General features: G+C 42.2%; 1 protein-coding gene and 1 long non-coding RNA gene across 7 annotated transcripts in view; one reads left to right on the top strand and one right to left on the bottom strand.

The window, feature by feature from the left end:
* Positions 1 to 25,036, bottom strand: part of UBR1 (ubiquitin protein ligase E3 component n-recognin 1) — a 158,709-nt gene that overhangs the window by 19,272 nt on the left and 114,401 nt on the right. For 5 of the 6 annotated variants that reach the window (XR_006282337.1, XM_038407956.2, XM_043517534.1 and 2 more), the window contains exons 35-42: positions 24,045 to 24,193; positions 13,600 to 13,655; positions 13,177 to 13,273; positions 12,576 to 12,643; positions 10,665 to 10,815; positions 9,752 to 9,839; positions 8,223 to 8,356; positions 3,013 to 3,121 (exon numbers count right to left, since the gene is read on the bottom strand). Coding sequence is in view for 4 of the 6 variants with exons in the window: in XM_038407956.2 (XP_038263884.1) it covers positions 3,013 to 3,121; positions 8,223 to 8,356; positions 9,752 to 9,839; positions 10,665 to 10,815; positions 12,576 to 12,643; positions 13,177 to 13,273; positions 13,600 to 13,655; positions 24,045 to 24,193 (852 nt within the window). In the remaining 2 variants the exon portion in view is untranslated. Of the gene's footprint in view, positions 1 to 3,012; positions 3,122 to 8,222; positions 8,357 to 9,751; positions 9,840 to 10,664; positions 10,816 to 12,575; positions 12,644 to 13,176; positions 13,274 to 13,599; positions 13,656 to 24,044; positions 24,194 to 25,036 lie in introns of those variants that run through there. The other variant, XR_006282338.1, reaches the window with a different exon arrangement.
* On the top strand, positions 1,035 to 25,036 carry LOC122460820. The gene is made up of 4 exons (XR_006282339.1): positions 1,035 to 1,259; positions 4,274 to 4,279; positions 5,934 to 5,943; positions 25,024 to 25,036. It is a non-coding gene; the product is annotated as an uncharacterized LOC122460820 (long non-coding RNA).

Here is a 25,036-nt window from a genome sequence, read left to right as displayed (position 1 = left end):
GATTAGTTGGACCATGAGCATTTTGGCAAGACCTACCAGCCAGACACCTGGGAAAGAATTCTCTGTAGTAAAATCAGCCTTCCCCTATAGAGTCCCATCACCGGCTGTTGGGGTTATTTGCTACTAGCAGTCACACACCGGCTACATGACATTGTAGGTAATTTCATCATACCACTCCCTGCATAAATTTATCAAGCTCAGTCTTGATGCTAGTTAGTTTTTTTGCCATCACTGCTCCCCTTGGAAGCACTTCACTCCTCTGATGGTTAGAAATCTTCATCTAATTTCAAGTCTAAACTTGTTGATGAGTTGTTTATATCCATCTGTTCTTGTGTCAACACTGGTGTTTAACTTAAATAACTCCTCTCCCTCCCTGCGAATTATCCCTCTGATGTGTTTATAGAGATCATATCTCCCCTCAGCTTTCTTTTGGTTAGGCTAAACAAGCCAAGCTCTTTGAGTCTCTTCTCACAAGATAGGTTTTCCCTGTCTTAAACATGGGAGACAAGAATTGCACACAGTATTCCAGATGAGATCTCACCAGTGCCCTGTATAATGATACTAATACTTCCCTGTCTCTACTGGAAATACCTCGCCTGATGCATCCTTGGAGTGCATTAGCCTTTTCACAGTCGCATCACATTGGCGGCTTATAGCCATCCAGTGAACAACCAATACACCCAGATCTTTCTCCTCCTCTGTTGCTTCCAACTGATAAGTCCCCATTTTATAGCAAAAATTCTTGTTAGTCTCTAAGTGCGTGACCTTGCACTTTGCACTATTAAATTTCATCCCATTTCTATTACACTAGTTTTCAAGATTGGCCAAATATTCTTGTATAATAATTTTGATCCTCCTCTGTACTGGCTATACAGCCAAACTGTGTCATCTGCAAATTTTATTAGGACACTCCCACTTTGTGTGTCAAGGTCATTAATACAAATGTTAAAATAAGATTGATCCTTGTAGCGGCACGGGTGCCCCACTCCTGGAGAACAGCAGTTAAAAGCAGCCAAGCTAAGTTGATTGGGGAAGCAGCCACAGCTGTGGCCAGCTCATTTAGGGCCCAGCTGACCCTTATAAGAGGGCTGTGGGCCAGGAGCTAAGAAGAGTCTCTCCCTAGCCCTGGAGGGAGAAGGGCTAGCTTCCTGAGAGGAAGGTACCTGAACTGGAGCAGTGCTGGGGAATAGGGCAAGGGCACTGGGGAGCTCCAGCCTGGTAAAACCCCAGGCTGCAGACCTTGTTGAAGGCCTACAGAGGTACTGGGGCTGCAGAGATACAGCCTGGGAACAGGCAAAGGCAGCAGGTCCTAACCTCAATAATGAGTGGCCATTACAGATTGCAGTCTGCCCCAGTGAGCGGGGGACTAGATGACGACTGGCAGTAGCCGCTGAGGCAAGGTGGGTTTAGAGGGTTGGGGGTTCCCCTGGGAGGGGAGACTAAGAGCATGGACTCAGAGCATGGGGGTCCTGCTGGGGCAGAACCCTGAGATAAAGGGCACCGAGGCAAAGCATTTGTTTAGGTGTTGGACCATTCCTAGATTATCTTTAATCTCCACCCCATCTTCAGTGTTTAGCGGTCACTTCTTTTTTCCTTGTTTTCTTTTTATTTAGATGGTTAGTTTTAATTTCCTTTGCAACATCCAACTCTGCGTGGCTTTTGGCAGTTCTCATTTTTTCCTTACATTTCCTGACCTCCAGGAGATAGCTTTCCTTGCTGATCCATCCCATCTTCCTTTCCTTGTAGACTTACTGCTTTTTCTTAAGAACCTGTTTGAGATGCTTGCTCATTGAATTTAGTCTGCAATCCTTCCCTACAAATTTCTTCCTCTTGCTTGGGATACAGGCTTCAGATATTTTAAAATCAAAGTTGCAGAAACTAATTCCAAGCCTCCTCCACATTCAAATTCTTTAGTTCTTCCGTCCAATCCACTTCCCTAACCAATTCTCTTAATATTTTAAAGTTTTCCCTTTTGAAATCAAGGTCCCTAGATGCAGATCTATTTTTGTTTATCCTTCTATTGTGTTTAAACTGAATTAACTCATGATCACTCAAACCAAGGTTGTCCCCTACAACCAGTTCTTCTATGAGATCCTCACTACTCACCAATAAATATCAAATCTAAAGTGGCATCACCTCTCTTAGATTTGGTGACTTTTTAGGGAAGGAATCTGTTAGCTACCACATCCAGGAAAATCTAAGCCCTACTATTACTAGTAGCATTTGCCCTTTCCATAATGTCACCATTCCCAGTAGTATTTATTTCATTAAAATATAAAAAGGTCTCTATTCATATCCAAATCGGAACCTGGAGGGGTCTGTAACATACAAAAAGCCTCTGGTAGCTTTTTTCCCCCAAAGTGATTTTGACCCAACTAAACTCTGTTATCCATTCAATCACTTCTAATTTCTTTATGGTCTACCTCATCATTAATATACAATGCTATTGCACTACCTTTATTTTTATTTTGGTCTTTCCTGAACAGCACATACCCTTCAATATCTGTAATTCAGTCATGACTATTTTCTCTTATCCCTATAATATCTGGTTTCACTTCCTGCACCAGTAGTTCTAGTTCCTCCATTTTGTTACCGAGGCTTCTTGAATTGGTGTACAAACACTTTAGTTGTTTCTGCTTAGCTTTGCCCAGATTCCTCACCCAATTAGGTACAGTCATTCTACTGCCAATATCGCCTACCTGACTGTTAGCATCATTGGTACTGGTACTATCTTTCCTCTTAATGTCCATTCTTATACCCATTGCTGTATTCTCTCTTTCTTGATTTTCTTTCTAGTCAATATTAGAATCAGGTGTGGAGATTACATGAACACCTCCCAAACTCCTTAAGTGATTCAATATACACTCTGTTCATCAAGCCCACCTCTTTTGCAACTGCAATACGGTATTGGTCAGAGCGTAACCAATTATTCACTAATTTCATCTGAAATTCCCTTATAGCCATCACAAAATGGAAGGTTGGTTCCACTGCTCCCCCATCTCCAACAAGTACCTTTGGAGCAAGGGGCTTACAGTGCCCCAATATTCCTCAAAAAGCAGGAACAGATTTGTGGGTAGAGATAAATAACTACAGAGTGCCTTGAACTCTCCTTCCTCGGAAACTGCAAAAGAAGAAGGAAATATTAGGAATACATCAAACAGTTTCAGCCAGTCCATTCTCCTAAAGGTCTCTCTGAACAGGGCACACAATCAACAGCAGACATAACGGAAAACCAGAATTCTTCTGATTCCTTTTACAACTTATTCATACGACTATTTTAAAGATTTAGGGCAACTTTTCAGCTACTGTAACTGGATGTAGCGCCATGACTTTAAATGGAGCTATGCAATTTACACTAGTTAAGGATCTGACTGAGGATTATTGTAGAATACCCAGTCTATTGTACATACATTACAGCAGCAGGATTATGCTATTTGAGTATGAAAAGAAGAAGTTACTTACCTTGTACAGTAACAATGTCTCTTTGATAGTTGTCCCCCCCATGAGTGCTCCACTGTAGGTATGTCTGCTTCGCTGTGCTGCTGATTGGAAAACTTTGATAGCAGTGTCCACTGGGCCCACACGTGCGCTCTCTTCTTATGTTGCACCACGAGGCTAGTCAGTGCACATGGGCTAACTCTCCTCAGTTCCTTCTCTACCACAGACACATAGACAAGGACTCCGAAGAAGAGGGGAGGAGAGTAGATTGTGGAGCACCCATAGAGAGAGACACATCTCGAAGAACTATCAGTACTGCACAGGATAAGTAACTTCTTATTCTTTGAGTAAAAAGAAAAGGAGTACTTGTGGCACCTTAGAGACTAAACTAATATATTTGAGCATAAACTACTCTGAAACCTATTCTTTGAGTAATGTCCCTAAGGGTGCTCCACTGTAGGTAACTCCCAAGCAGAATCCCTTCCGGAGGCTCGGGCTTCAGAGTTAGGTCAATTATAGATAACCGCACTCTCGGTGAAGCTGAAGATGGCTTCTGAGGTGGTGTCCCCAGAGATCGCATAATGTTCTGAAAAAATGTGGACTGATGCCCATGTGGCTGCTCTACTTATCTCTGGGAGATAGGGACATTCTTGAAGGCAATGGAGGAGATCGATCTTGTGGACTATGTATGAATCAAATCTGGAGGGGTCATGTTGTGAATTTGGTTACACTGTCTGACGTAATTTGAGACTCCTTAGAGAGTCTTTGGGCTGATATTGCCAAGCCCTTAGATTTTTCGATAATGGATAGGAAAAGTCTAGGGGACTTCCTGAAGGTTCTTGTCCTATGAAGGTAGAAGGCCAAGGCTCTCTTGACATCTAGAGGGTGAAGTATAGCCTCCCTGTTGTCTTGGTGAATCTTGGGTTGGAAGATTGGCAAATGAATTAATTGATTCATGTGAAACAGAGAGGTTACCTTGGGAATAAATTTTGGATGTGGCCCGAGCATAACCTCGTCTGGAAAGAATACCGTGTAAGAGAGCTGCACCATCAGAGCTGCTCTCTCTCCTATTCATCTGGCCAAGGTAAACGGCATCAGGAAAGCCGTTTTCATTGATAGGTACATCAGTGAACAGGTGGCCATGGTTTCAAAGGGAGATCTAGTGAGCCCTATCAGTGTCTGGTTTAGGTCCTACATAGAGTTAGGAAATTGGGTTGAGGGAAGAGGTTTATTATAACTTTGAGGAACTTTTTAGTGGTTGGGTGTGATAGCACCAAATATCCCTCGACAGGTTCGTGAAGGTTATAGCTGCTAGATGGACCCTAAGAGAGTTTAGGGATAATCCTGACTTTTTAAGGGTCAGAGCATAGTCCAAGATGTGTGGAAGAGTTGCGGTTGTTGGGGAGATTTGTTGTAGTTTATATAATCGTATTTGGCCATGAGCGTCAGATAGTTGGCAATACGGAATTGTAAGGTGGCTGAGGAATATGACTTTCTGTCAAAGAGATGAAGGTGCTTCCAATCCCTGTTGTAGGGCATTGCCCTGGATTTGTGTTGTTGGCCCTGGGAATTGACAGCGTCCACAGCAATAGAATTGGATGGCAGTGAGAGAAAAAAAGAACTCTGATTCTTATACAAGGACATCACACTTTTTGTCTGTTACACATCAGAGATGCCAATTCCAAGGTTTGCCACATCATTTTAGCTGGTGCTAAGATGGCTTCACTAATTAGGAGGGCAATCTTTGAGGACAACAAAGAGTGGAAGAATCAAGGAACTGATGGTGGGCGTCCTTGACCTTCTCTAGTGTCATGTGGAGAGTGTCCGCCACACTCTTTACCAGCTCCTGAAAACCAGGGAAATTGTCTACCAGAGAAGGTGAGGAAGGGATGACTGCTTCATCCAAGAAGGAGGAAGATATGGCCTTTTGTGTAGTATCCTCCTCAGTACCAGCTTATTGGTCCTCCATCTCCTGAGGCCCTAGATGCCATGGTTGAGGGAATGTGCTGGGAGGGTTCTCAGGGGAGGCATGAAGCTCGTGAGACAGGCTGTTGGTGTGCCGCCCAAGTGTCCCAATATGGCCATTGTGGTGACATAGGGCCTGGTGGAGGTGCCTAGGGGTGGCTATACCAAGATGGCAGTGGTGGTGGAGCCATCTGTGGGTATGTTCTCAACCCTGTTTGTAGTGGGTCTCATATGGAGCTTGGGAGGTGAACTGTGAGACCACCTCCTCTGGTTCACTGTCCAACCCCTCGCTAGACAGCAGAGGGGCATGGTTGTGGGGATATCCGGTGCCCTGTAAAGGCTCAGAGCCACAATGTCAGTACTGAGAGGTGGGGACTCGGGTGCTTCTGTCATGCAGAAGGCTCTGGTTTGACGGAATTCTGCCAGTGCCAAGTGTCCCAGTGGTGGTCCAAGGGAGATGGAGATCTTGTCTGCACTGGTATTTCTGGTGCTGGACAGGCTGCTGTTGGTAGTAGCAAGGACGACTCGAGTACTGAGGGTGTCTTCTTAGGGTGCTTGCCCTCATCTCTTGGTACTAAAGATTTGGTGCCCATGCCCGAAGGATCTGTGGGCCTGTCAGCAGTACTGGTTACCGATAGTCATGGTGAGGCAAGGGTGCCGGAGTGCGGTCTTGGTGCTGGCGGTGCAGAGGATACCAAGTGAGATGGTGATTGCTTTTGGCTATCTTTAAACTTACACTCTCTCTTTAGACTTGTGAGAGGAGTCACCAGCCTGCTTCTTTGACCCATTGGCCTTAGAAGTTGAAGGTCGTGGGGAAGAGTCACATCCGCCAGGAGGTTAAGGTCAGAGAGCTGCCTCCATGAAGAAAATTTTTTGGCTCTCTGTCCTTGTGGGATCTTGGCCAGAGCTGCTGGGAGAGGGTACACTTTTGCTGTATGTGGTCCTTGACAAGGCAGGAGATGCACTGAAAGTGCTTATTCACAACTGGGATTGCCTTGTTATAGATGTAGCACTTGAAGCCCAGGAAGGTGGGCATACCCCATGCAGGGGAAAGGTCCCCAGTGGGGAAAGGCAGGAAGGGTTTGGTTTTTTTTGGAAGGGCGGGGAAAAGAACAAACAACAACTAAAACTATAACGAGAACTGGTGAAAACTAAGTGTGAATACGAATACGAGAACAATTAGTCTTAATGGATTGCTAATGGCTCTGTCTTTAGTCGTGGGCAGTTAAGAAGGAACTGAGGAGGTTAGCCCACGTGCGCTGACTAGCTTCGTGACGCAGCAGGAGGAGAAACAGTGCATGCGCAGGCCCAATGGACACTGCTACCAAAGTTCTCTGATCAGCAGCACAGGGATTCAGATGCACCTACAGTGAAGCATCCACAGGGACACTACTCAAAGAAGAACTTTATACTGTGTTTCTAATCATCATCATTTTGTTATGTTTTTGGCTTGCAATCATATTCAATTTTCTTATGATCCAGTCAGAATTTACAGGTTAAACAAGGCTGTGTCAGATCTGTACTTGATGGGGAGATTTTTTATGGCTTATCTACACAGTGGGGTAATGTACACTGTGGGGGGGGGGGGGAGAGATAAGCTTTCTGTAGCACATTAACATGTTGTGCCTTAATTGGTTGGTGTAGACTCTGCTGGTGTGTATAAAAGGTTTCCTAGTGTGCTTTACTGTTTCAAACAGCACTACATATAGGTGCACTACGGAACCTTCGACACACACCAGCAGGGTCTACACAGACCAATTAAGGCACAACATGTTAGTGCACTTTAGAAATCATGCCCACGTAGAGCACACTCTCTTGCAATACAGAAAAGCCCCCAGTGGTGCTTAGGGACCCCAGAAAATGATGCTCATGATTCACCAGGGGACACTCCTTTCTACAAACCAGGGCTCCAGACTGGTGTTATGAGGCAATGGAATGTACCATAAAGCTGAGATCCTGACTTCTAGGCATTATATAATGTTTTTCACAAGCATCAGTATTTGATAGGGCAGAATGCTAATCACAGTGTCCTAGCCAAATTCAAACTTGGATCATTACAGGGGGAAATCAATCAGTTTAAGGTTTTATACTTAGTTTCAATTGTTTATAGCACTTTTGTTCCTCACTTCTTTTCAAAATGCTGTGTGGCACCACTGTATGCTTTTAAGATTGTTGCCATGTTTCACTACATTTAAGTGGTGGATGATGTAATCCCTATATAACATTTGTGTAGTGATTTTTGGATCCTTCAGAGAGAGAGAGAGAGCGCGCACGAGCAAGCACTTTTATAACAAAAAAGAATAAAGAAGCTAGAAAGTAAGATTATCTTTTTATTGGATTTCATTCTGCTCTATCCACACCTTTTAGGGGATAATCTACATGGGAAAGCTTTACAGGTTATAGTAACAGATCTAACAGCAAAATCCAAAACGTGGACACTTTTTGGATATAAGGATGGCTTTTTTCAGTATACCTTAAACTCCTTCCCAAGAGAGACAAGCTGAAATTCTTTAGTATAACTATACCAATTTAAATTCACACATTTGCTTACACTAAAAAGAAAAACTTTTCCATCATACAGGCAATGCCCAGATGATCTAATTCCTTGCTTCTGTCTCTTCCACATATACTGTTTTGTTTTTTCTTTTCAAAGCAATACTATAATGGTATAACTAATGTTAAGAAATCATTATGGTTCTATTTTGAACATGCTAAAAGCTACTGTAAAAACATATATACCTTGTACCTTGAACATTTAAGCACTCCACTATTCAACAAGGAAAATAAGTAAAACTAAACTATTACTTTTTTCTACTTACCTAACAGCAGGTCCTCAGGTGGAGACACTCTCAGCATGAAATGGAAAAACAAAGCAGCACAACGAAGGTAAGGAGTAATCCCTTTCTTAACACAGTCCCACAGATGCCAGCCTGGAACATCATGGCTAAAGCAGCTATAACACACAAATCAGAAGTATCTGTAAAAGCTCAGCGCTCCTGCTGGGCCATAACTATACTGAACGTTTTTGGCAATTTTCAAAACAAGGTAATCACCATGTTGTTGAACAGTTCTGGATGTTGTTCTATGACTAGTGCTCCCACTAGGGATGTAAAATGTTCCGGTTAACTGATAAGCATCAGTCTTTTCGGTAAGGTATTCTGGTTAACATTTAAACTCTGGCTGTGGAACTCTGGTGCCGTCCCGCCCCCAGTGGCTGCCCCCAGGGTCCTGGCTGCTGGACCCACCCCCAAAGTCCCAGCTGCTGGACCTGCTGGCGGGGGGCTGGCAGCCAGGACCCATGGTGAGCAGAGTCTCCGGGCAGTTAGGGCTGCAGCTGGGATTCTGGGCACATAGGGCGGCAGCGGAGCCTAACGGTTAAACTTTTAACCAATAAAATTTTAATGGTTTAAAATGTTTACTTTTTTTTAAAAAAAACGTTAATTACATCCCTAGCTCCCACCATTGTTAACGCTGGTGGAGCTGCAGTAGTGTTAGCGCAACAATAGGAAATTGCCTAAAATCCTCAGTCAGACACAGCCCCCAAGACCTAGTTTCTAATTTCATGAGTGTTAAATTTGTTTAGAACATCTTTGTTATCCTTCACGTGCTTGCTATTGTTTCTCCAAATGTGTTTTCAGTTTTATTAAGAACAAGCAGATGTCCATCTCTAAACTGGCTCAAAATGGTTTCATTTAGTTTCTTCGCTTTTTTTTTTCTGGGACCTAGGAGGATGTTGGCAGCTCCAAAGCATGTCATATACAGCAATTAAATTATATAGTTTTCCTTTTCTTACAGAAAACCTATGATGTTGTTTGTTTTTTTGCAAAATTGAATTGGTTTTCATATGCAGACACTTAATTTTGAAATTCTGTCAAAAACCCCTCAAAATCTTCAGAGAGAGAGTTGGGAATAAGTATGAAGAAATCAATACCTTAAACAATTATGGGGAGTCACAACCGACAATACAATTGTAGTAGACATGGAGACAAAAATGGAAAGGCTACTGATATCATGTGTGATGAAAAAGATGGATTATAATCAGCACTACTAACATTCTTGCAATGCAGGTTATCAAAATTTAGTCTAGATACACCACAATCCATTTTAAATGTATGCAATACCCATATTTTCTGGGGAAAAACACACTTCACATTCAGACAGAAGATCTAGATCTTTTCCAATTTTTAGGAGTGTGGGAGACATTGATGACGCAGCACATGGACTCCTGGTCTAACCCCCTATAAAGTATGTCTAAACTTTTTTCTTTTGTATTTCTCAGGTGACTCTCCATGTATTTTTTCAATGCATCTTATAAAACATTTATTGTTACAACTGAAGAGTTACTTACCCACTTGTGTACTGGCAAACTTCTCTACAGAAAGACTCAGCAGTATGAGTCTCCTCACTGTTATCTTGTGATTGAGCAGTGGGGGATTCTGTGCACGAAAAGATTAACCTGGTTGTAAATGCACTTGGAGATTTCTTTTCTATATACATAGAATCAATCTCCATTACTTTAAACTTTTTATATACAAGTTACAAAAAAAATTAACATTTCATTTTATTGGATCATTTCCTATTTGTGCCCAAGCCAACAAACAATATCCCCCCACAAAACCACATGGTGTAAATGTGGGGATTGCTCATCCTCATTACAGAACTGCTTCCTCCCCTTTATTTTTTGACATTACTCCCTTAAATTAGTAACCACATATCTTCTTCTTCCATGATATAATGCCATTAAATGGGGGTGGATTTCTTGGGAAACATAACAAGAGGCATCCTGTGAGGCTTTTGTTAGTACTGTTCCATAGCAGTGAGTATAGACAGCAGTGTAACTCCCATCCTAATCAGATTATCAAGTACCATATTTCACCTCTAAATTCACAGGCTGCCACTGTGCCAGAAAACCAGAGTCCCCAAGTCCCTTCTAAACCTTTTGCTCTGAGCTGTCTGTACTTTGTCAATGCTTTGTTTTTTCTAGAGAGCAAAAGTATGTGGAATGCTACTAGTTTCGTATGGCTGCCTCAGTTATTTACAGGTATATAAATGGCACAAAAGTGATGCATAAACAGACCTATGCAAGTGAAAAGACTGCTATTTTGGTTTATTTAGGAAACAATTAACACTGAATGTTTATTATTATGATGAAGCTCTTACAACTAGAAGGTGTTAACAGTTTTCCACTAAAATGTTTACAAAGTCATTTTGCAAAAACTGGATAAAATGCCTGGAAAATCTAAAGGTGGAAGTACCCTTACCTGTTGCAGAGGTCAGAAGGATCTGTGTTATGTGTGCCATAGTGATCAAATGGAAGAGGTAGAGGTGATTATAAGCAGAGCTAATAGATGAAGGTTGCAAGTCTACAGTATCCTCCCAATATAAAGATGGGAATGATAACACAGCACCTACCTAGAATAGAAAAAGACAAAACAGCCAGAAGTATTGGTGAAATACCAGACTCAGTAGTAGTAGTTTCAGGGGTAAACAAACACCACAAACCTGATAACAAGAAAATAAGTTAATCACCTAGGCTTATTCATTAATCCTCTCTAATGGTGGTATAGTTATTTAGCACTAACCTGTAACATCTAAGACCATGTTTTCAGTTAAATTAGTTTGATGATCTTTTTAGCTCTAAGTCACAAACAAAGTCTACTCACGTGGTGTCATAAATATAAAGGGAAGGGTAAACACCTTTAAAATCTCTCCTGGCCAGAGGAAAAACCCTTTCATCTGTAAAGGGTTAAGAAACTAGGATAACCTCGCTGGCACCTGACCACGACCAATGAGGAGACAAGATACTTTCAAAGCTGGAGGGAGGGAGAAACAAAGTGTCTGTCTGTGTGATGCTTTTGCTGGGGACAGAACAGGAATGGAGTCTTAGAATTTAGTAAGTAATCTAGCTAGATATGCGTTAGATTATGATTTCTTTAAATGGCTAAGAAATTAGACTGTGCTGAATAGAATGAATATTCTTGTCTCTGTCTTTCCTGTAACTTAAGGCTTTGCCTAGAGGGATTCGCTATGTTTTGAATCTAATTACCCTGTAAGGTATTTACCATCCTGATTTTACAGAGGTGATTCTTTTTACCTTTTCTTATATTAAAATTCTTCTTATAAGAAATTGAATGCTTTATTCATTGTTCTTAAGATCCAAGGGTTTGGGTCAGTGGTCACCTATGCAAATTGATGAGGATTTTTATCAAGCCTGCCCCAGGCAGGGGGGTGCAAGGTTTTGGTGAGGATTTTTGGGGGGAAAGATGTTTCCAAACAAAGTTTTCCCAGTAAACCCAGTCAAACGTTTGGTGGTGGCAGTGGAAGTCCAAGGGCAAAGGGTAAAATAGTTTGTACCTTGGGGAAGTTTTAACCTAAGCTGGTAAAAGTAAGCTTAGGAGGTTTTCATGCAGGTCCCCACATCTGTACCCTAGAGTTCAGAGTGGGGAAGGAACCTTGACACAAGGTGACACAAAAATACCTATTAATTGATTACAAAGAGCAGCAATTGCATGTAGATCTTGTGGCAAATTGCCAGCACTACTTTGATGGGTCTCACGCTCTCTCTTCTTGGGGAGGGTTCAGGGCACCATTTCTCGCCCCTGAACTGGGTATTAACTGCCCCACTATTGTCCTAGAAGAGGGGAGTGGAGAGGGAGGGACCAGGGCCCGCCCTCTACTTCGGGTCCCAGCCCAGGGGCCCTAGGGATAGCGGTAAACCGCTTGAATTAGCGGTTCCTTCCCTTGGGCTACTTCCCTCTCCTGCCCTTCAGCTTGTGGGGCTTCCTGCCCTACCTCTGCACAAACCAGATGTCCCTTTACCTAGGGTCTTGGTCTTCTTAGCCCACTGCAGCACTTCTCCAAACTCTCCTCTGCTTCCCTACAAACTGCTCTCTGCTCCAACACCAATCCACTCTGCTTCAACTCCTCCCCTTGTCTGATTGAAGCGGGGGGGGGGGGGGGTTAATCAGGTGACTAGCTTCAGGTGCTCTAATTGGCTTCAGGTGCTTTAATTAATCTATAGCAAACTTTCTTCCCTCTACAGGGAATAAGGCTCCCTTCTAACACTCTCCTACTGCCCTCTGGCTATGCTGTATCACAATCTACAATGGTATTCACAGATAATGCATCGGAGGCAAGACGGTTAATTGCAAAAACAAACTGAACATGCTTACCAAAATGTGAAACATATCTACATCTAGAATGGACGGCGTGTCTTCCATTTTTAAGTTTGGCAGAAGAACTACAAGAACAAAAGTTCATTACACATTTGATTAAAAATGTTAATTGTTTTTTTCATTGGAATTACAATGGCAGGTTGAGGGGCCATTTTTTATATAACCTCTACCAGCCTAAAGGGCTCTGACTAGTCAGCTACAAAAGCAATAAAAGCCTCCTCATACCCACTCAATGTGGCACATTTTCTGAACTGTGTAACTATTAACCTTTCATAACTGTAGTTTCTGAGCACCTCAAACTTTCATGAATTTATTGTCACAATTGTGAGGTGAAATGGTATTATCCCCAGTTTACAGATGGGGAAAGGAGACACACAAGAGACTAGGTGATGGGAAGTCTGGCATAGCAGGGAATTGAACTCAGGTTTCCAGAGTTCCAGATTAGAACTGTAACCTCTAGAATATCCTTCCTCTCTATGCTATATTATTATTGGTGTTTGCCATTTCCTAAGGAAAGTTTACACAAACATTACTTAAAATCACTGTAGAGACTGGCTAGAAGGAGGTGGAGAAGAAAGAAACAAGAAGAATGTGTTACCTGCTAGTAGACGAATCAGATGTTTCTGAATCAGGCTTTGTGGTGATGTAGTCCTCTGAGCAACTGCAAACTGCACTAATGCTTTAAGGCCACTGTGCTAGAGCACAAGAAGAGAATGTGGGACAGGGGAAAGGGGAAATATAAATTAATGAATCATGATAGTGCTTGAATACCTCCCCCTTCAAGTCCAGTATAACTGAAGAAGTATAAATGGATCAAGTATGAACTTCTATGCAAGAGTTAGGGATGTATGCTACATCAAGATCTATTTTTCAGTTATCAGTCTATGTGGAAAGCACAAATATTTAAAAACTTCAGAGATCATGACAGAGAATTTCTTTAGACATTACTACTGTATTTGGTGCCAGCAATTCCAAATGTCCAGTATTTATTAACATTAATTGCTTCTTGGATTATCCATACCTGCCTATTTTGCAGAGATCCAAATAAAGGTTTGCCCTCATCTTCTAGAAGGTTTTCTTAAAATTGAAACAGAGAAAGTAAGCGGTAAGTCATGGGCTCTTAAAGCAGCTACAATAGTCTGCATATCTGGTCTTCACATATTCCATCCACTTGTGCTAGTCCAATATCAACCTGTTCCCAGTTACAGGGCTGCTATTAAAAGGCAGTATTACTCTGACAAGCAACTCTGTAAAATTGCTATTGTGAGGTTTCATGTTTATTGTCTCTCCATGATTTCCACATAAATGTGCTTAGTTTAAAAGTATAACTAGTTAAAAAAAAACAAACAAAAAAAACCATACATCTTTCAGACCTTGCAAACTTAACAATCCAGATATTTTTTCTTTTTCAACTGGTTGCACACGTTTCATTCAGGTGATGCACAAGCAGTACCATTAGGAGATGGGGCTTGGGGTATATTTAAACAGTGACTGCAATATTGCTTTCCTAAAGTTTGCATCAGAGCTTGAAGTAGTTATGATTATATAATAATGAGTGAAGTTATGCACGAAGGACCAAGTAGCAGCCCTATAACTATCCAGTATGGGGACTTAGCTTAGAAAAGCTACCAAAGTAGTTTGAGCTCTTGTTGAGCTGGCCTATAGTCTGTGGAGAAGGAGCGTTTGCCTCCCCATACACCGTTATAATACAGAAAATAATCCATCTGGAAACCGTCTGTGGTGAAACTGCTTGCTCTCTCATTCTTTCAGCATACGAAACAATGAGCCGAGGAGACAGCCTGAAAGACTTGATCCTGTTCAGATAGAAGGCCAATGCTCACCTTATGTTCAATGTATGCAGACAATCTTCATCCCTATTTGAAAGCTGCTTCAGAACAAAAACAAAAAAACCCCCAGTTTGTCTGGTTCAAATAAGAAGCCAATACTACTAAAGTCAGAAATTTACGATGCAGTCTCAAAGCTAATTCATCTTTAAAAATCAGTTTATATAGGAGGTCCTGCCATCAGAGCCTGAACCTCACCCACTCTTCTGTCTGACATAATGTCAATGAGAAAGGCTGCCTTCTGACAAAGGTGGTGCCACGAACAGGTAGGCAAAGGCACAAATGGGGGACCCATCAAAGCAACTAACACAATGTTAAGGTCCAAAGTGATACCGTATCTTTAATAGGAGGAAAAAGCTGAACAACCATTTCAAAAATCTAGAGACCATGGGATTGAAAAAAACCAATTGTCCCTGAACGGGAGGATGGATTGTCGAGATTGCTGCTAAATGAATTCTGAGGAATATAGCGAAAGACCCGAGGATTTGAGATGTTACAGGTACTCTAAAATGTACTGAATCTTAGCTTCTACTGGCTGTATTCACTTAGGAATGGACCAGATTGAAAAATACTTCCTGAACTGTTTCTGAGCAGTCCTCCTCCACTTGATCTAACCACTCAACAGCCAAGCTGTGAGGTGCAGCTTGTTGGGATCTGGGTGCAATATCCATCAATGTTGCTTGGAGAGCAGGCCTGGAAGAGAAGGCACAAGCTATGGAAGCTGAATTGAGAGACTCTGAGGATCCAAGAACCAACACTATCTTGAACCTGCTGGTGCAGTGAGAACTGATCTTATTTCAATTTGAGGACAACTTGTGGGATAGGTGGAATAAGGGGAAATGCACAAGTCAGACTCGATCCCCATCTCAGAAGAAAGATACCAGTCAGTAAGCATGGATTGTGACCCACTTGGGAGCAGAATTGATGGCATTTCTTGTTGTCTTTTGTTGCAAATACGATACCTGCTGGAATACCTCCAACTTGGAAGATGGTCCTGAATACACTGCTCTTGAGGGACCACTCCTGATTCTGGGAGAATCTCCTGTTGAGGTGGTCATTGGCCAACTGATTCTAGGAAGCAGTTATGCAAGTGGCAATGGGAGTAATGCCTTCCTGGATGCAAATGTCCTACAGATTCATAGCTTCTTGACGAAGATGATTGGATTATGCTCCTTCCTATCTGTTTAGGTAGTACTTTGCAGCTGTCTTGTTGGTCCAGATACCAACAGTTCCTTGATGTGAGAAAGAAAAACACAGCAAAGCTTTGTGAACTGCCTGGAGCTCAGGTACAGTGATATGAAGAGTCACTCTGTGCTCTGTTCAGAATGCTTGTGTTCACAACCCTTCTAAGTGAGTATCCTAACCTATCAAGAGAGGTATTGGTGGCATAACTGTCCTGGATGGAAGTGGGAAAAAAAAGGTACACCCTGGCATAAGTTGTTCTGATCCATCCACCACTCTAGGAAACCTAGGACCGCAGGAGGAATTTGGATCAACTTGTCCAAGGGAATATCTGTTCAGTCGATCCTTACGTAAGGGAAGATGTGAATTCCAGTTCTCCTCAATAGGCCATCATCATCACCCTGCACTTGGTGAACACAGTCAGGGCTGACAACAGGCCAAAGGGAAGTACTGTGTATTAATAACGTTGGCCCTCTACTACAAACCTCAGACTTTCAGTTACTTAGCAGTACTGCCACATGCAAATAGGTTCCCTGGAGATCAAGGGCAGAAAACCCAGTCATTGCAATCTAAGGAAGGTATGACTTACGCTAAGGAAATCATACGAAATCTTACATATATGATGTACTTGTTGAGATTTCAAGGGTCTCAGAGCCCGCTTGGACTTGGGGATCAGCAAAAATTGAGACTAACACTCTTTTCCCTAATGATGAAGGGAAACTTCTATGGCTCTTAGAGTGAGCAGGTGTGAGCTTCTTGAAAGAGCACTGACTTGTGAGATGGGTCACTGAAAAGGGACGGGGTAGAAGGGTGGAAAAGGGGTGTGGAGAAGAACTGGATACAATATTTTAGTCTCCCAGTGCTTAGGACAGATTTGTCAATTGTTATGGTTTCCCAAGCACTGAAGAAATGGGACAATGTCCCCATATGAGGGGAGGGAGGAGATAATAGGAAGATCACTGACATCTGTATTGCTGTTCTCAAAGAAGCAGTCAAATGGGCTGCTTCCCCACAGCTGACTGAGGACAAGCTGGAGCTGGAGTGCCTCTCTCTCTCTCTCTGATTTATGCTTCCTTCTAAAAAAAATCATGCTGCCTTGGTGCATATAAATGCTACCTATAATACTGATGCTGATATTGTTGCAGGAGTCTGTATTGATGCCTTTTGGAGGCTGTGGTATAGAACCTCCATGAACAAAGGGTAGCACAAGAGTCTAAATGACTGTCAAGTTTCATCAGTTTTATCTGAACACCAGAACCTATCAAATGGGAGGTCTTCTATGGCAGTGGTTCTCAACCTTTCCAGACTACCGTATCCCTTTCAAGAGAGTCTGATTTGTCTTGCATATCCCCAAGTTTCACCTCATTTAAAAACTACCTGCTTACAAAATCAGAGATAAACACAGAAGTGTCACAGCACACTATTACTGAAAAATTGCCTACTTTCTCATTTACCATATAAATATAAAATAAATGAATTTTAGTATAAATATTGTACTTACATTTCAGTGTATAGTATATAGAGCAGTATACACAAGTCACTGTCAGTATGAAATTTGAGTTTGTACTGACTTTGCTAGTGCTTTTATGTAGCCTGTTATAAAACTAGGCAACTAGCTATATGAGTTGATATACTCCCTGGAAGACCTCTGCATACCCCCAGGAGTACGTGTACCCCTGTTTAAGAACCGCTACTCTACGGTTTGCTGGATGTCAGAGTCAATGGCCAGAAGAGACCACTAGATCATCTAGTCTGACCTCATATATAACACAGGTCACCAAAACCACTCAGGAGTTGCACACCAAACCCAACAACAGAAATGGACACTGTCCGAGGCTATGCCCAAGTTTTGTACCCATAGATTCATAGATATCAAAGTCAGAAGGGACCATTATGATGATCTAGTCCGACCCCCTGCACAATGCAGGCCACCGAATCTCACCCACCCACTGCTGCGATAAACCTCTCACCTATGTCTGAGCTACTGAAGTCCTCAAATCATGGTTTAAAGACTTCAAGGAGCAGAGAATCCTCCAGCAAGTGACCCGTACCCTATGCTACAGAGGAAGGAGAAAAACCTCCAGGGCCTCTTCCAGGAAAATTCCTTCCCAACCCCAAATATGGAGGAAAATTCCTTCCTGACCCCAAATATGGCGATCAGCTGAACCCTGAGCATATGAGCAAGATTCACCAGCCAGATATCCAGGAAAGAATTCTCTGGAGTAACTCAGATCCCACCCCATCTAACATCCCATCACAGGTCATTGGGCCTATATACCATGAATATTTAAAGATCAATTAAATGCCAAAATCATATTATCCTATCATACCATCTCCTCCATAAACTTAGCAAGTTTAATCTTAAAGCCAGATAGATATTTTGCCCCCACTGCTTCCCTTGGAAGGCTATTCCAAAACTTCACTCCTCTGATGGTTAGAAACCTTCGTCAAATTTCAAGTCTAAACTTACCATGACCAGTTTATATCCATTTGTTCTTGTGTCCACATTGGTACGGAGCTTAAATAATTCCTCTCTCTCTCCAGTATTTATCCCTCTGATATATTTATAGAGAGCAATCGTATCTCCCCTCAACCTTCTTTTGGTTAGGCTAAACAAGCCAAGCTCCTTGAGACTCCTTTCATAAGACAAATTTTCCATTCCTCGGATCATCCTAGTAGCCCTTCTCTGTACCTGTTTCAGTTTGAATTCATCCTTCTTAAACATGGGAGACCAGAACTGCACACAATATTCCAGGTGAGGTCTCACCAGTGCCTTGTATAACCGTACTAAGACCTCCTTATCTCTACTGGAAATACCTCACCTAATGCATCCCAGGACCGCATTAGCTTTTTTCACAGCCATATCACTTTGGCGACTCATAGTCATCCTGTGATCAACCAATACTTCAAGGTCCTTCTCCTCCTCTGTTACTTCGAATTGATGCGTCCCCAGCTTATAACTAAAATTCTTGTTATTAATCCCTAAATGCATAACCTTACACTTCTCACTATTAAATTTCATCCTATTACCATTACTCCAGTTTACAAGGTCATCCAGATCTTCCTGTATGATATCCTGGTCTCTCTCTAAATTGGCAATACCTCCCAATTTTGTATCATCCGCAAACTTTATTAGCACACTCCCACTTTTTGTGCCAAGGTCAGTAATAAAAAGATTAAATAAGATTGGTCCCAAAACCGATCCCTGAGGAACTTGACAGTTCACCTTTCAGTATGACTGGCTGTAGTCTCCCCTTTAACCAATTCCTTATCCACCTTTCAATTTTCATGTTGATCCCCATCTTTTCCAATTTAACTAATAATTCCCCATGTGGCACAGTATCAAACGCCTTACTGAAATCTAGGTAAATTAGAGCCACTGCATTTCCTTTGTCTAAAAAAATCTGTTACTTTCTCAAAGAAGGAGATCAAGTTGGTTTGGCATGATCTACCTTTTGTAAAGCCACGTTGTATTTTGTTCCATTTACCGTTGACCTCAATGTCCTTAACTACTTTCTCCTTCAAAATTTTTTCCAAGACCTTGCATACTACAGATGTCAAACTAACAGGCCTGTAGTTACCCGGATCACTTTTTTTCCCTTTCTTAAGAATAGGAACTATGTTAGCAATTCTCCAAACATATGGTACAACCCCTGAGTTTACAGATACATGAAATTGCAAGCCCATTAGCAAGAATTTTTAATGTGCCAATTATTTTAATATTCTTGGATGAAGATTATCTCGGCCCTCCCCGCCCCCAATTTAGTCCCATTAAGCTGTTCCTGTTTCGCTTCTACCTCAGATATGGTAATATCTACCTTCATATCCTCATTCCCATTTGTCATGCTACCATTATCCCAGAGATCCTCATTAGCCTTATTAAAGACTGAGGCAAAGTATTTGTTTGGATATGGGGCCATGCCTAGATTATCCTTAACCTCCACTCCATCCTCAGTGTTTAGCGGTCCCACTTCTTTCTTTGTTTTCTTCTTATTTATATGGCTATAGAACCTTTTACTATTGGTTTTAATTCCCTTTGCAAGGTCCAACTCTACTTGACTTTTAGCCTGTCACTTTATCTCTACATGTGCTGACCTCAATAAAGGTAGCTTTCCTTGCTGATCCCTCCCATCTTCCACTCCCTATATGCTTTCTGCTTTTTCTTAATCACCTCTCTGAGATGCTTGCTCATCCAGCTTGGTCTACAACTCCTGCCTATGAATTTTTTCCCCTTTCTTGGCTTCCGATAGCTTCTGCAGCTTTGACTTAAAGTAATCCCAGGCCTCCTCTGCCTTTAGATCCATGAGGCTGTTCAGTGTTACTGCAGAGGCCATCACTCTAGAACAGTGGTTTTCAATCTCTGGTCCACCAACCCCTGGGGATCCACAGATTGTGTCTAAGATTTCCAGAGGGGTCTGCATCTCTATTTGAAATTTTTTAGGGATCTGCAAATGAAAAAAGGTTAAAAACCACTGCTCTAGAAATGTCTACCGCATCAAGTGTGGGCTGGATCAATGCCTAGGTCACCATACAACCTTTTGCCTAGAAAGTCTTATATTCCTCCCTTGCATCTTCTAGTAGTCTGTCAGTAAACTTGGACATTATGTCCTGGTTTAGAAAGTTGTATTTCGCTATCCCCATCTGGAGAGAGGTGGTGAAATAAATGTTTCTCCCAAACAAATCAATTCTCTTGGTCTCTTTTTGGGGGGGAAATTAATTTACAACTCCCTTGACATGATCTCCAGTTGGCAGATGTAACTATCAGGGAGTTTGGGGCAGGATGGGAATAAAAGTACTCAAAGCCTTGCATGGATAAATGATACCATATCCCAGTTCATTTAGCTAAGGAGGCTGGTGTGTGCCATAAGATTTAGAAAAGCTTCGTAATTTGGGAAGACTATCCTGGAGAATGTCCAGAAAGCTTGTGAATGTTCTCTTGCACAAGCTCACCTTGAGTGCCTAAAGTCACTGCCATTCTCCTCAGCAGTTCTTGATAAGGCTTAAAAATTCCTGGGAACTGGAGTCAGGGATGACTGAGTCATCAGGTGATGAGAAAGATAGGATGGATCCTCTTGTAGAAGAGCTGGCTGCTCCTCCAGTGGTTCCTCCTGCAGCACTGGCTGCTCAGAGGGAATGGTGTGTCTGCGTGCTTCCAACTTGGTTGGTTCTGGAAGCTGCTCTGTCAAACTTTCTGGGAACCTTCCTCGCAATTGGGCAGGTGATTGAGACCTGCGGGATTTCAAAATACCCCAGTGATTTCAAAAACACCACTGAGGGAGAGCACATCATAGAATCATAGAATCATAGAATATCAGGGTTGGAAGGGACCCCAGAAGGTCATCTAGTCCAACCCCCTGCTCAAAGCAGGACCAAGTCCCAGTTAAATCATCCCAGCTAGGGCTTTGTCAAGCCTGACCTTAAAAAATGTCATAGGTGTCCAGTAGGTGTCCAGTAGGTACCAGGCCCCAACGATCCATCCCACTCTCAGTGGTGGGTACTGATGCTCTCCTTTGGGAGGTGACCAAGTGCACCTAAGAGGGGTTGGCAAAGTACTGGAGGATTCTGAAACAGGACTTCAAGGAGCCAGAGTATCCAGTGGGCATCAGGAGGTGCAAAGCCTGATGTGATGACTAATCTGTAGCCCATTGTGAAGAGGCCAACCTCAGTACTGAGGCAGGGAAGGTAGACAGGACTGCAAAAGCGTTCTGAGGTGCCATAAACTGGTGCTGGGAAAGATCTTGTAATCAGGGCTGAAGCACAGGCTATGGTCGGTATCAACTCAGCTGAACATTCCAGCATAAAACCACAGACGCCAAGTCAGGTAGCATAACTGATACCATGGTCAAAGACTGTACTGGTGACAATGCTAAAGATGGTGCCAGGGCAGAGACTTTGCCATATTTCTTAGCTAATACTAACTCTGGCTCTGCTTGCACTGGAGCGGAAGAGCCAGATGGGCCTGGGACAGCAGAAGGTGCTGCCAGTGCAGTGGACTCCTGCACCATAGGAGAGTCCAGGATGAAGAGGCAGAGCAAGTCTTTTATTGCTTCATAAACTTGCGGGGCCACTGGTACCAATAATGTCGGAGCTGAAACTGTGTCCCTACTGGTACTGTACTCAATGGCTATCCACCAGCACATGATAACAGAGTGGTCAGGATGGTACCAATATATTCCTGTCACAGTACTTAAGAGACATAGGCTGATAAGCCAGTCTGAGTACCTGAAGACCCTTAATGATGTTCCAAGTCCTTTTCTTAAGAGGAGGAGCCTTTTTTTTTTTTTTTTTTTTTAAAAAAAGCTTTGAGTGGCTCTGGTCTGTCTTATGGGTCCTCTTTTGGGGAGGTCATGGAGAAGACGGACTCAGACTCTTCTCTCCAGGGAAAGAGGAGTCAAAGGGTCTGACCAAGGCCACTGCAGCCATGGTAATGGACTGCATGTGTGCAGAAGGACATTCACTCAAGGGCCGTGGGGCCAAAGCAGGTCTCATCACCTGCTGCATAAGATGGGGTTTGAGGCACAAATCTCTGGAAATCTATTCTTTTCATCAAAGAATAGCAGATACTACACCTCTCCTTCATATGCCAATGCTGAGCACAAAAGGGTGTGCGCGCGCGCGCAATGCTTAAAGACCCAGCAAGCATTGATGCCACCAGTGCCTTGCACCAAAAGATAACTATTAAAATAACTAAATAAAAAATGAAATAAAATAAAAGACAAAACCTAACTACTGGTCACTAACAGCTGACTAACTATTTACAGGTACAGTAGTGAGCTAAACTTGCTGACTATGCAGAATTAAAAACCTATATGGGGAGTTCTAGCTCTGGTTACAGGTGATGAGAAGGAACTGAGGGGATTCAGGGTGGTGGCTACTCTTATATAGCCTTCGGAGGGGCCACAAGTATGTGCAAGGCACACATGTGGCTGACACAATATTTGCAGAAAATTCTCTGGCTCCAGCATGCCCTTAGCTGCGTGGAATACATGTGTGCAATCACTCATTGAAAATGCATGTTATGACTAGGTTCAAAAGTAGCATGTCCCCCAAGAAACCAAGTAGACAATTTTATTTTACAACTGCATGGAGGCCTGCAGAGTTTCCCTGTGGTCTACCACTGGATGTTCCCACATCTGATCTTCAGGGATTTATGAGAAGGAGGAGAGCGCTTTCAGAAAGATTGTACAAATTTATATCTGCTTTGCCTGATCATCCATCTGTTTTTCTCACTTTACTCCATAGCCTGTTCTACTGCTAACACCTGTGAACAACTACCACTGCATTTTATTTCTCTGTTGACAAGTAACATGCTTCCTCCTATATGGAGTGTGTCAGCCCACTATCCTATTTTGGAGATCAGCTGAATGCAACATGCACAGTAGTTAAGAAGGCACATTAATTCTAACCCAGTTGCGGGGCTTCCAGTGCTTCACATTCAAAATGCTGTTGCTCCAGATGGATCACGTCCACTATATGTCTATACAAACTGAATTTGCATCTTGCCAGCTATGTTGAGGCAAAATGGCACATCCAACTAAATATGTTTACGTGGGATTATAGCTATGCAAACAGTGCAAACAGATGAAGTGAGGCTGAAAGCTAAACAAATACATTGCTAAGCAATGCAATACTTTTTATCAGTACAGATTATTTCATCTTTGTAAAAACAGATCTTCCTCCAGGGAGAAATTAGAAATAATTTTTTAAATTGCTACAAGGCACCATCTTAGCATCTTTGCCAGAGAGCAGTTTCAAGGTAAGTCAAGTCAAGTTCACACTGCTTCTACCAATTCTGAGAAAGTTCCATTGGGACGAACACTGAGGAAGTAATGAAAAATACCACACAATTCATTCAGGGATAATTAAGGGGCATTTTTTGCAACCTAACTCAAAAACTGGTCCAATGAAGAGTCCTCGGGATTTCCCCGTTATTTCAATTCAATTAGGCATCTCTGTCATCCCCACAATTTCTTTAAATTATAAAGGCAACCATCATGAAATTCTTCCTTTAGGCAAAATCGAGGTGAAGAGCACTCAACCTCATTTTTAATTCTGAGATATTTTGCTAAAGAGGATGAGAGACTATACAGCTTAATGAACCCTGTTGGACAGCTGTCGCATAGTATATGTTTACATAGTAATCAGAAGGCACAACTGTAGCATGTTCACGCAATATCTGAGCTAGCTTTGAGCTCGCTTGCTAAAAATAGCTGTGTAGCTGTAGCAGCACAGGGGATGGCACAGGATAGCCACCAATGTACATACACAGAGTTGTGGGCGGGATTGTACTCTGGCAGATCACCTTAGACATTTATCATGACTAGCACTCCAGCTCTCACATTTGAATAAACCTTTATCCAAACTAAAACATCTCAAATTCAAATTAATGTAATAAGAGGAAATGTTCAGAGCCACGAGAAAGAGGAAACATCTACTTTACCTATACATTGGATAGTAAAAGCACACGTGCTCCAAGTCATCAGAGGAATGCGAGGATCAGCCTCATTGGGAGCAATTTTTAATCCAACTCTGTAAACAGTGGTGGCAAAGAAAACTAGCATCTCCTTAATACTGTTTGAGTATTTTGCTCTGTGAAGGAAAGCAAGGACAACTTCAGCTGGTGCACTAGTAACAGTGTTCGCAACTTAAAAGGTCAGTGGCTAACAAGGTCATTAATAAGAAGATAAATGGTTCCTTGTGAAAGAACTCCTGAACACGAAGACCATTTATCTGCAGTAAGAGAAACCAGGAGGAGACTGTATCCATAAAACAAGTCCTAATGCATCATGGAGAACCAGTACAGATTCTTGCACTTTGGTTTTCTCCTTGGTATACACGTGCATTGGTTTAGCGACCTCAACAAGCAAATGTTTGAGAACTGAGAAGGGTGAGAGCTAATAAGCTGGGGGCAAATTTGGGAAAATATAGCCTTAGTATGCATGGCATACTATACCCCATATTCAGGAAAAGAGCACCAACAACTATTTTATTACAAAAAGTGATAAATTGGGGAAATGAACTTACGCTGTGGGGAAAGAGAAACTTAATTGTCACATGGAAAACATATCTCCTCTCATCCATCTCTCTTAAAGGACTAGCAATGGGACAAGGTATTTCAAATCTAAAATTAAATTGAATAATTCTGAAATTTTGCTAAAAGAAAGGAGCTCCTTAAAGTTAGTACCTGCATATTCCTTAAAAGGGAAAACTCTGATCAGAAAAAAGTGAATATGCAAAACCAGCACATTCTTAATGAACAGAAATCTGCTTTGTGTGTGTTCGAAGTGTAAGTGCCAATTCCTGCTCAACTAACACAGCTATGGCACAATGATCTGGACTCTATTGTGGCTCACACATCAATATCAGAATGTTTAACTAAGTTCCAAACAGAATATTTCTTCCTGAAGATAATGCCTGAGCCTGACAAAGAAC

Source organism: Dermochelys coriacea, chromosome 6 (assembly GCF_009764565.3).
Source record: "Dermochelys coriacea isolate rDerCor1 chromosome 6, rDerCor1.pri.v4, whole genome shotgun sequence".
Taxonomy (NCBI): domain Eukaryota; kingdom Metazoa; phylum Chordata; order Testudines; family Dermochelyidae; genus Dermochelys; species Dermochelys coriacea.
This window is presented reverse-complemented; position numbering and strand designations above follow the sequence as displayed.